We start from the raw sequence: 11,788 nt of genomic DNA on the forward strand, positions 1-11,788 counted from the left end.
CCTTCCTCTGCCTGGCAGCTGCTAGGGGTGGGGGGTAGAGGGAGTCTGGCCTGGCCCGGTCCTGCCAGGCCTCCCAGGGCCGTGATGGGGGGGCAGCTTAGCAGCAAGCTATCAACAGCTGCTGGAGGCCCAATCCGGCTAGGATGGGGCATTTTCTCCTCCCCTGCCCGGCAGTCACTGGGCCTAGCCCTGACTCAGGCTGCAGCAGTGGCAGGGCTGGCCAGGCTGCGCCAGGCCCGGCGGCCATGTGGCGGAGCAGGGCTAGCCCTACCAGCCCCTGTTACCTCTTTTCCAGACTGGAAGAGTTTTCCCAGGATTCCTCTGATTTTTAACCTGTGTAGTCCAGAGGTGTATCCCCATATTTAATTGGTTGTTCAGGCTGTCAACCTTCAAAGCCAGTCACTAACTGGGTTTTGCCACAGATTTCTTCAATCAATGCAAAACCAGCACAACCATGCTCTGTTTATTTTCCCTTTGTTTGAATTCCCTTCCCACTGACTGACTTCTTTCATGTGCTGAGGTGCTCTGTTAAGTTGATGTCCTTGTTACACACGTTCTTTTGTTTCCAGTCAGTAATCTCTGTGGGAAATGCAGGCCAGGGGACACTGACCTCCTGCAGCCATCCTTGAATTTTCTGTACTGGAGCCTTCATCAGACAACACCTTGCAGTCAGCAGAGAGGTGAGGGAAGATTGTATTGATTGCTAAGTTAATTTCAGTGAGGTTGTAAATTGACAATCAGAGACTGTATTCTAACTGTCTCAGCAGGTAAAGTGAATGTTTCCCCATCCAGACACAGCATTATAATTAAAGACCATTTTGTACTTTGGATGAGGTTTCTTAGGTTGAGGAGTTTGGTTTGTTTTTGCTTCCTTCTGATGATCCAAGAATTGGCTGCTGAAAGACAGAATCACTGTATTTTTCTTGTTCATAAACATAGCAGTGGGCCTTTGATGCCTAGCTTGAAATATCCTGGTATTGTCATAGTTGAAAAAATTAAACAATACTAGGGAACAGCTCTAATTGACCTTCTTACTGTGCTGTTAGCTGATTAGCTGGCTGAGCAGTTGCTTGAGCTTTGGGATATGAATACCAGTAGCTGGACAGCCTTATTCGGTTGCCTACGTCACTGCAGTAGGAATGTGCTCTGCACTTCTCCTATGCTTGTTATGCACTTCTCTTTAGCTGTTTAACTTGTGCCATCCCATCACTCTCTCCAATTATATTTCTTCCATGCAGGAGTGGCTGTGCTGCTCTCCAATGTGTCCTTGCTAGAACTCCTGCAGAAGGTTTTGGAATGCACCTGGCTGTGGTCCCCTCCTTCCAGACCTGCCTACCTGTCATCTGATGATGCCTTGCTGTGCTCTGGATGGCTGTTGGTGGCATCCCTTTTGCTTTATCAGCATCGCTACAATACTGAGGTTAGAATCACTCTAGTTTTTAGAGTCAGCGCATGGATAAAACTTAAATATGTGTGTAAATATAGATAGATAGATAGATAGATAGATAGATAGATAGATAGATAGATAGATAGATAGATAGATAGATAGATAGATAGATAGATGAAAGTGTTTTGCTTTGGCCTGTAATCTGACTGTGTTGATTTCTCTTTTGTTCACAAGTTATTCCCTGCTGCACCTCTCCAGCAGGACTGGAACCTAGCATGTCACTGAAGGTCTGAGACACAAATCATTGAAGAGTTAAAGAAGGGCACATATCCTGCAGGGCGAAGTGCATACCCAGCCTTCCTGATCCAAATCACTTTCCTCTTCAGGACAGAGCAAAATACATTTTAAAACCTTTCTCAAGGGAAGAATGGGGGTGGAAGGCACAGCTCCCATGTTGTAAACTGCTTTTTTGTTACTAAAATGATCAATAATGAAATAGAACCTAATATTGGCAAGTAAATATTTAATATTAGCAAGCTTTTATGAATGTGGACAGCTGTCATTCTGTTTGATGCTTTGCAGTCCAACAAGACATCCAAGTTGGAATTGTCAGTTAATAATGGAATTACAGCTTTGAAGAAAGCACTTTCCAATGCCAGTCAATACAAAGGAAAATCTTTGTTTTTGAAGTATCTACCCAGACCTCTCTTGATATGGAGTTATGGAGCATGTCATGAGTTGTGAGCTCTGCTCTTGCAGTTATGCCCAGCAGAGTATGTTCTTTGGGATTTGGTACACCTGTTTGCAGATGATAAAATCATATTAAGGACATCTATGCATGTGCACAGAAAAGCAAGGATTGGATTTCTAATGCCAAGGGAAGATGTTTTCCAGAAGACCAGCCCAGACCAAGTCTGTACCCATTACTTTGTCAGCATACAGCCTCTGCTTAGGGCTTAGCACATGATACTTGTACAGATTGTCAGCTGTGAGAATGCAGCCTGGCCCTGCTCTGTGAGCTGCTAAGTACAGCCTGCCTTCTCAGTTTCCAAGTCAGGGCTGTGTCTGGTGTTGTGCCAGTCCCAAATGACATTCTAGTGTCTAGTGTCAAGTGTTAAGTGTTGAGCTTCATCTTCTGGGATTGATGCTCCCAGCTCGTATTGATCCTTGAAATGCAATCATTTAGTGGCTTATAAGCCTGTTGCTTGGTTTTATCAATACCACTGGCTTGCTGTGCTATGAATATGTAACCCAGAAATGTTTTTGCACCAGAGATATGAGGAAAGAAACTACAGATACAGCTGGGAAATCAAAATTATGAAAGACTGCTTCAGTGTTTCTAATCTTCAGCATTTCTAAGTGTCAGTGTTTCTAATCTTCTGCTGAAGGGGAAGAAGTGGAAGAGTCACGTATCTTGCTCCTTTCTGCTCTTCAGTGTAGCTGGAGCTGCACAAAACCTCTTGGAGGCTCTCATAAGAGCACCTTCGTAGCTGTGAATGTGAGCTGATGACAGGCTGTCTCCCTGAGTCTGCAGTTTTTTAGAGGAGAAGAATGGCTTCAAGAAATAGCCACATTCATCTCAGGCTGATGTTAATAGTGAGGATTTGTCTGGCCATAGCCAGCTTACATCTTAACTGTATTACTGCTGCTGACTTTACCCTGTGAATAAACTGGGCTCATGGATTGTAGGGCTATTAAAGGCTTTGGCTTGTCAGTTCTAAAATGGGTAGCCACTGCCACCATGTTGCAGGCGCTACTCCTAGTTCTCCTGTGGAATAATTCTCTCTTCAGAAGAGTATTTAAAAGAATCACTCCTGTGTTCCTTATGCCTGCCTTCCTATATCAACTCTTTGGCTTGCTGAAGAGTTTGAACCCTTCTGGTGTTCTCTGAGGCTTCATGCCATTGCTCTTGAATGCCTGTTCTGTGAAGGAAACGATGTATTGCAGATTTCGCTCTCCAGCCGACCTTTCCTGTTTCACCTAGTTCCCAAGTCCCTAAACTCCTCTGCCACTTTCACCCATGCAACAGTTCCTATCCCTGGGCTCTTGGCAGGCCCCAGCTCCAGCAGGCAAGGACAGCTTCTGGCTACTGCTAGGTTTTGGCTGCCTGGCTCCTCCATCTTGCTGCCTGGCTCTGTGGCTCAGATAGAGCCGTGTTTGGTGGTGGCCATTCCTGCCACTTCATATGCTTGGGAGGCTGACAGCCACATGCCATAGGTCCTGCATGGAGTAGTGAGAACAAGGCAGACAAGGTACACTGTGGTTTGCAAGCTGTGCAGCTCAGGCAACTAGTGGTGAGTGAAATGTGAGGTTCCAATGATGTAACTCTCCCTCTGTGTTAGCTTCCTGAAACCCTGTTGCTGTTCCCTTGGTTTTCAGTGGTCGTCTTGGGGTAGTGTCTAAGAACTAGAAGTATATAACAGAGCTTTCAATCTGCTCTGAACCAGCACCACTTTTTCTCTTCTAGGTTCACCAGACACTCTCTGTAAACCTTACAGAAGTCCTGAATGCAGTAATTTTCAGGAATAAGAAGCCAATCCTGCTGTTAGGTATTTTGCATCTGTTAGGAGGATTTGTCTGGAAGCATCCACTAGTACCATGATACAAACAACAAGGGAGAACTGGTGACTATGGAATGGGACAGAGGGGGTGCTGGAGGGAATCTGGAAACTTTTGGTCCATTTGACTTTGTAAATGTGTAACTGGTGGTGAGAAAGGGCAAAAGGGAACTGTCTGAAGTTCTTCTGTGTTTGGACATATCTTCCTTGGAGGTTGGTAGTGACATCTCGAACTGAGTGTCAACTGTATTAGTGTCTCAGAGAAGGAGATGAACAAGGAAACTCATGTTGCCATTCCTGTCTACAGCTGTCAGCAGCTGCCAGACAAGTCTGGGCTATTAAGCTCACATTTTCTCTCATCACCCTCTCCCATGCTATTGCACAGGCACCAACACACAGGGTAGAGCAGAAAAAAACACTGACATACACTAATAAGCATCTTCCTGTCTAGTGAGCATCATGCAGTTCCTGAGAGCTGTCCTGCGACAGAACTTCTCCTCCTCCCTGCTGGTGATTGTTGGCCAAAAGACAGCCTCAAGTGCTACTCAACCACAGCTATCATCACTGCAGGACACTGCCTTGCACCCCCTTGCTATGCAGCAGGTCTTCTCGCTTGTTGTCAGTCTGCAGAACCTTCTGGTGCATGTCCAGTTGCAGGTATATAAAATACGACTTTTGGAACAAACAGTAGTGTTGGGCTTCAAGCAGAAACATTAACCTGAGGAGAAACCATCCTGCTGCAGGATCGAAGGGGCTACCTGGTTTTTTTTTTCTTCTTCTGCATTTTCCACCTGCTACAGATGTCTAATGAGGAGGAGGGAAAATGCTCTTGCTGTGGCACAGTGCAATGAGAAAGAAGGTAAATCAAACTATGCAGTGCTCCCTGCTGCTGAACTGGTTAGCTGAAATTCTGTGTACTAATAACGACTTCTGTCTTCCCCTTCCTCTGCAGGGATGCCACATCCATAGGGACAGATATGGGAAAAGTATAACAAATCCCAGTCCATCCCCCATAACCCTGGCAAGGTGCTTTTGGGGGTAGTGAGTGCACCAGCATACATTTAACTTGAACAAGTGATGCTGGGCTCCAGGGGTAGTACATCAGTTTAGAATTAACTCTTAAGCAATGTTGGGCTGCTATCTTTATTCTTTGGAGGCTGTTACTTATTATTTTTTAGTCTCAAAATAAGTAGCCCTACCTCTGTCTGGCTCCTTGATGTGACAGATAATTTGAACACATTGCATCCCTTGAAGGAGATGAAAGGTGTTATTTTCCTGTGCTGCACATTGGTTCAGATCCTGGCATTTTATGAATTTTCCTCTTGCAATAGCTGTTGACTGGTTTTGTGGTTTTTTTTTTTCTTTCTTTCTCTTGGTATTTCAGAAAGACTTACTGCTCTCTCAAGCAGTGGTTGCCTGCCTAGAAACCTTAGTGGAATACCTGTATATGAAGAACCAGGATGCTGGTAAAGTCTTTATGCTCTTTCTTCTCCCAGTTTCCCTCCTGCAGTGATTTTGAGCTCTTTGTTCTCTATCCAGTAGTGCTCTGGAGAAAATATGTAATGAGTTTATGCCAAATAGAAAAATTGTGTGCCTAAAGTTAATCTTGTGCTTTGTGGGATGAGATCACAGTGCCTGGCTCCCCTGCAGGCATGAACCGACACTTTGGCTCTGGACACCAGGATGCTTTCCAGAAGGCAAAAAGTAGTTCTCCAGCCCTGTAAGAGGGAAAGGTTTGGGAATGGAAGTATAGGAATAGTCTTTGACTTTCGGGCCAATTGTATCAAACCTTTAGACCATAAACAAACATATAGGAGAGGTTATCTGACCATGATGTGTCTTACAAAAGGACAGTGTTGATCACAGTTTGGCCCTGAAGGAAGGGAAGGGAGAACTAGGCAGCCTTAGGGAATGGAAGATGGAAGTTCTGGAATTCCAGGGATGAATTTCGAGCTTGGTTTCCAGAGTGCATGTCAGACCTAATGTACACCATGTTTTCAGTATAACATAATACGACTGCATTGTACAGCTGATGGGGAAGAATAGACCCTTCTGCTTATTGTCAGCCTCCTGCCACGAAGTCCAGGTGCTATTTCTGTTCTTAAACCAGAAAGTTCTCTGTGCCCTGACCTGTTCACTTCAGTTGTTTAAACACTAATAGAGAAAGGAATGGAGTGAATGAACACCAGGCAAAAGGGACACTGGTGGGAAAGAGGAAATGATTGGATAAAGATGTAATACTGCAGATGAATGACAGTCAGTAGCTGAAGGGAGGCTATTGAAAGGCTGAATTTAAAAAAAAATTGTGAGGAGGCTCTGCTGATTTGGGATTAAACTAATGAAATGCTGCTGCAGCAACAGCTGAACCTGTCACTTTGGCTGCTGTGGTGCTGAAGTTCATAACAGCAATAACCAGTCTCTTTATTTCAAGCAGAATGATAGTCATAGCTGTATTTGGCTGAAAGATGCAAGAACACTGGAAAGAGTCTGTCCTGGATTCTGCCTCTAGGAGTTGAATTACTTGAGGCTTTCTTAAACCCTGTTTTGGTCCAGAGATATTTCCAAATGTGCAGAGCAGGCTCATGCATAGTGCTGGTATTTCTCATTTTCCCCAGATGAAAGATATTCCCCAAATACTTTACATTATTTTTCAGTGTTATTTTCCTATAGAAAAGATTCTTGTAGTGGCAATAGGGAGATTATGTGACTCCCAGTGGAAAAGAGACCTTTTTAATACTCTGGTGAGTTGCTATAGTATAACAAGTTATATCAGCTGATCTGTTTGTCCATCCCATGCTCCTAACCTCTAATGAATACAAGGTAATAACATTTTAATTTCAGCATTCAGTGAAAGACTTCATGCCATCACAGGCTTATGGCCTTACCTAATATATATTATGTTACCCTGTATATTCTTTAGTAAGAACATTTTTTCTATTGACTGCATTGCCACCATCAGCATGGCTGGTCCCAGTTTGTTCAGCTTCCGTTACAGGGCTTTCTTCATTACACAAAGGGTATTCTGCAGCTAAATAAAACTGAGGTCAGGAGAGTTGTCCTCATATTGAAACCAGAGGGTACTATTTTTAAAATTCCAGGCTAAAGATACTCCCTCATTGTTTTATGACATGCACCCCAGGAGAAGGTTTCTCTTCCAGTACCAGCACAAAGATGGACAATATGTATTTTCTGCTTTGAAAAATTATTAAGCTTTTGCCCTCTAGACTGAACTCTTGCCCAGAGAGTGACAGATTAAAAAGCCAGTAAGAACTGTGCAAAATATCCCCTTAGTGTTTCACAGTGTGGGGTCCTTAGCTGGGTTCAGCCTGTCACCTGGACAGTTTTACAGCTGTTTTTTTGATTGGCTTCTCCTTCTCTCCCAGCTCTACATGTTGCTTCACAGCCGTGGCACCGATTCCTGCTCTTCACACTACTTAGTGGGGGCCAGAAGTCCTTTCTACAGCCAGAAGTTCTCAGGCTGATGACTTTGGTGAGCAGCAAAAGGCTGGGCTGTTCCCCATCTTTCCCAGTATTTTGGTACAGTGCACGTGGGCTGGTTGTTGGTACTTAATCTGCTATGCAACACAGTCTCTGATACTGCTGTGGCTTTGTTTGGGATCATATTCATACCCTTTCAAGCAAACTTCCACACCCTGCAGAAACCGACTGCTTGCAAGTGAGCACCTCCTGTTCCTCTGGTGTTGGTAACATTTATTTATGTCATCTAGGACTCCTGGGAAGAGAGGGGAAACTTGCAGAGAACATGCAACTGCTCTTACCAGTCAGGGAGCAAGCTGGCTGCTTGGCATCACAGCTTGGCTCCCATCTCGACCTTACAAACTTGACTTTTCTGTCAACAGTTAGTTGCAATATACTACCCTGCTGTATGTGGGTCTGTGTGCTAGAGGGGGAACGTGGTCCCACCCAGCAGAAATACTGAAGATACAGCCCTCATGGCAGTGAGTGAGAGAAAGGGGTTATTAAAGTGAACCTTCTCCCTTCAAATATAAGATAGGTCTGTGAGTATTTGCTGTTCTTATTTCAGTTTCAAAAGGTTACCTCATTTATTTTAGTTCCTTCCCAGCTTAAACCAAAATAAGCCTGGCTATAAATCAGAGCACCATCAATATAGATACTTGCACTGGTTCTATTAGAAGTGGTTTAAAAATCAGGCCTGTGGTTAAGGTGCTGCAGTGATGGTACACAAAAGAGGTCTTTGCCAGTGATGAGTCACTGTTACGCTCTGTGGATCTTCCACTATTTAATGTCTGTGTTTTTTCCTCTGTTCAAGTTTGTGAAATATCAGAGCAGAAATATTATTTCTCAGAAAGAAATTAGCCAGATTATTCATGAGGCAGCAGAAGCCAACATAGCAGAGCTGCCTGAGGCCACATCTTGTGCTCTTCATCTCTTCCTTTCTCAGGTAAGAGCAGTGACTGCTTAGGAAAATGGGAAGGGAATCCCTAGGTGTTTGCTTTGGCCTTTCAAGATCTCATTGCTCTGTGTGGAGATGAGGGAGGGAGTATGAAGGAACAAGCTCAAGAGTTTTATGTTGCCTGGGATTCATTCTTTTTTCTGACCCCTCAGATTCAGAGCAGTCATTCAGACCAGGTCGAGCCAGAGCAGTCGGGGATCATTCAGACCCTGCTGGATCGCCTCTTGGGACAGAGGACCACTTCTGTAAAGCACCAAGACATTGTGTATCCTTTAACAGCTGATGTGTGTAGCAGGTGTAACAGAGGTAAAAGGCATACTTAATCTGCTGCTGCTCCTTCTGTTGTTCTAGCTGAAGGCAAACAAAATTGAAAAAATTCTGGATGGTTTCTACACTTGGCTAACTTTGGGATGAAAGACTTCATCATGTCCTAATCTGAGAAGACATTTTGGAAATGAGGAGACAATTGGGATTAAAGACGGGTCTGTGTTCTGGGCTTGCATTCATCTGTAAAGCAGAGGTGGTCTTGAAATGAACAGGGCTTATGCCTTTATTAATATTCAGCTCTTTATTAAAGTGTTCAGCTGGGTGGTGGAGTCCAACAGGAGTTTTTCATGCTGCTGTAGCAGTCTGCAGGAGCAGAAAATGTCCCAGTTCATCACTCAGCTGCAAACAGTAGGTGTTGAGACCTTGTTGCCATGGGAACAGCCAAAAACTCTCTTGGGTCAGTCCTCAGAAGGCAGAGCGGTAGAGGCCTGTCACTGAAATGTAAAGCAGCAGATACCAGCTCTTTACCCTCTTGGATAAACCTTGAGAGTTTCTCACTCTCTGTCCCTCGAGCTGGCCTAGTCCCCACACCTGTCAGACTCTTAGTAGATCACGGCAAGTTCTCAAGATCATGGCACCCCAGGTCAGGGGGTGCATCCACATCTTTCTTGGCAAGAGCATCATCTGGATCTTTCACTGTGTCCAGTCTTCCATCTTGGGGTGCCTTTCATCCCCAAAGAACTCTCTCCCAGTGTGCTGTGTGTTCGTCTTACTTGCATATGCCTTCCTCAAGTAGGCAGCGTGGGGCGGGGGGGGGGGGGGGGGGGGTGGAACTAGGTGAGCTCCAATTACAGTAGACACAGCTAGGACAATCAACTTGCTTTTAACATGCTAATTCAGAAATGCAGGATCGGCAGGATGGCTGCCCAGCCCCGCCAGGGACAGGGGTTGCCTGTCTCTGAGGCGCCGGGGCACCGGTGCCTCCCATTGCCCCCTCCAGAGCCCCACAGAACCATGCTCGACACTCCCCCCCGGCTCCCAGCCGGCAGATGGGGCTGCCGCTTCCCGAGGGGCAGGAGCCGCGGCACCAGCAGCTGCAGTGGCTCAGCGGCTGCCAAGGCATCCCCCCAGGGCAGGGGTCCGGCAGCGGATCCGTTAGGGCTGGGGGCGGCGGCAGCAGTCTCAGGAGTTCTGGGGACATAACCCCACCACATCTCAGGCCATGGCAGCTACATAGGGCCAGCCTTTGGAGCATCCACACTCACTGAGAATTCGTCCATAAGTCTGATGAAATGGGAGCAGGCTTGGGAGTCTCTGGCTTCAAAGCAGTAACAATCCCTGTATTGATTTCCCTGGAGGATGAGCAATGAGTTAATCTCTATTTACATGCCATCTAGTGCAAGTATGCCCATGAAGTAGTGGAAACACAAATATTACTCAGGTACTTTCAAAGTTTGGGAACCACTGAGGGGAGTTACCAGATTTTATTCATTTTGGGCCTGGAATTTGCCTCTGTGAATTAAATCCTCTTCTGTGGCAACAGAGGCAGGGGCCACTCCCAGATGCCTTGTGGAGAAAGAGGGAACATGATGTAGTATTTGGTTTTTTTCTCAAGCTGCTTTTTGCCTTCCTGTTTTCATCATGCTGCATTGCCTCAGACATGTAGCAGTGATGGAAGTGGCCATGGCCATGGCATGGATTTCCTGTGGGTGTGGGGACTTCCTTCACTGTAAGCCACTGTTATCAACTATGTGTAAGGTACGTGGTGGGTGAAATATTTGTCCTGTGAGGAGTAGCTTGTGCTCATGCTTACCCTCAATGTGATATTACTGCTCTGTTGTGGGACACTCAGAGGGCAAGTTGTCCTGGTGGAGGCCACTGAGTCCCATGAAGTCCCTCTCCACTCCATTTTCCTTCTCAGTACAGGGATGAAGGAATTTGGATGGGAGGTTTTGTTACATTGCTGAAGTTATGTTGAGTCCCTTGTGCCTTTAAAAGAATTCTCAACTGCCTTGCCTTAGAAAGTGAAGATTAAAGATACCCCTTCCACATGTAACAAAAGTTTTCCCCCATAGTTCTTTGCAGACATTGCACAATCTGCTCTCCGGCTTTCCCAATCATGGTGTCCTCTTTCCCTGGTTCCCTATTGGCTGTGGAACCTGGCGTCCAGTTTCTGTCTTCCCTATGGCCACTTGCCCCCTGCCCTGCCCCTTGTACCTCCCACAAACCTGAGACACTATATAACTGAGAAACCACAGGGTTCGTTCTCTTAACGGACCACGGATTTTCCTGCAGCACATGGAATAACTTCGCTGGAACTAATCTGTGGCTGAGAGCCTTCTGCCTCTCCTTGCCTGAGCTAGCTGGTGAGGTGTGTGGATGTGTGGCTTGATTGCCTTGCCTGAATTCTTCTCAAGCAGTTTCTCCCCTGGAGAGGAGAATTAATTAGGCTGCAGCTACAGTCTGAAAAAGACACACGGTTACAAAGTTACTTTTCATTTCTGACTTTTTCGTATATGAAGAAATCTTCAAAGCTTGTTGGTTAGGAAGGATCTTAGATGCACTTGAAGAGCAGCAATGGGGCAATGTGAATTAGTCATGGACATGGAAGACAAAATCCTGTGGTCAGAATGGAGTCTTGACTTTTCTTCAGTTTTACCTGTACTGATGTTTCTCACATATGTTGGGAGTGAGGTTCTGTGTCTTGGGGAGGGGGGTTGGTTTAGTAATGCAAATCTCCTGTCAGTGATATGTCAAATGTGGGAATTCCCTTATGCCTTTACTTTTGTTTCCACTCATGCTGTCAATGACAGATGTCTGGGAAGCGTGGCAATATCCCTCTCACACATTGGAGATTGAAATGAGAAGATACTGTGCAAAGAGCAGAGGAACAAAGCAAGAATGTAGCAGGAGACCCCATCCTGCCATTCATTTCCAGTGAGTAGTAGGGAGAAGATGGACAAAGGAAGTCACTTGTTCCTCATTTTGAGAAAAAGGTTTGTTGAAATTAAAAAGTTGTGTAACTCACACGGCTCAGTTTTCCCTTCTGTGCTGTATAAGGCTTGGTTGATGCCCTTCACCTATCAAAATACAGACATGCCTGGGGAAACGATGTCATACAGGGATGCTGTGGAAGAGGTG

At 45.5% G+C, this 11,788-nt stretch overlaps 1 protein-coding gene across 10 annotated transcripts in view; it reads left to right on the forward strand.

Annotated features, from left to right (window-relative positions):
- MEI1 (meiotic double-stranded break formation protein 1) overlaps positions 1 to 11,700 on the forward strand; it is a 41,675-nt gene extending 29,975 nt beyond the window's left edge. For 4 of the 10 annotated variants that reach the window (XM_063396032.1, XM_063396035.1, XM_063396034.1 and 1 more), the window contains 8 exons: positions 570 to 680; positions 1,239 to 1,420; positions 3,855 to 3,936; positions 4,397 to 4,602; positions 5,330 to 5,411; positions 7,329 to 7,435; positions 8,237 to 8,368; positions 8,533 to 9,439. In XM_063396032.1, the coding sequence (XP_063252102.1) occupies positions 570 to 680; positions 1,239 to 1,420; positions 3,855 to 3,936; positions 4,397 to 4,602; positions 5,330 to 5,411; positions 7,329 to 7,435; positions 8,237 to 8,368; positions 8,533 to 8,703 (1,073 nt within the window). In that variant the 3' untranslated portion in view covers positions 8,704 to 9,439. Of the gene's footprint in view, positions 1 to 569; positions 681 to 1,238; positions 1,421 to 1,621; positions 3,998 to 4,396; positions 4,603 to 4,688; positions 4,805 to 5,329; positions 5,412 to 7,328; positions 7,436 to 8,236; positions 8,369 to 8,532; positions 9,440 to 11,460 lie in introns of those variants that run through there. The other 6 variants (XM_063396033.1, XR_010080209.1, XR_010080210.1 and 3 more) reach the window with 6 other exon arrangements.
- The last annotated feature ends 88 nt before the right edge of the window (positions 11,701 to 11,788 follow it).

Source organism: Prinia subflava, chromosome 4 (assembly GCF_021018805.1).
Source record: "Prinia subflava isolate CZ2003 ecotype Zambia chromosome 4, Cam_Psub_1.2, whole genome shotgun sequence".
Classification (NCBI taxonomy): Eukaryota; Metazoa; Chordata; class Aves; order Passeriformes; family Cisticolidae; genus Prinia; species Prinia subflava.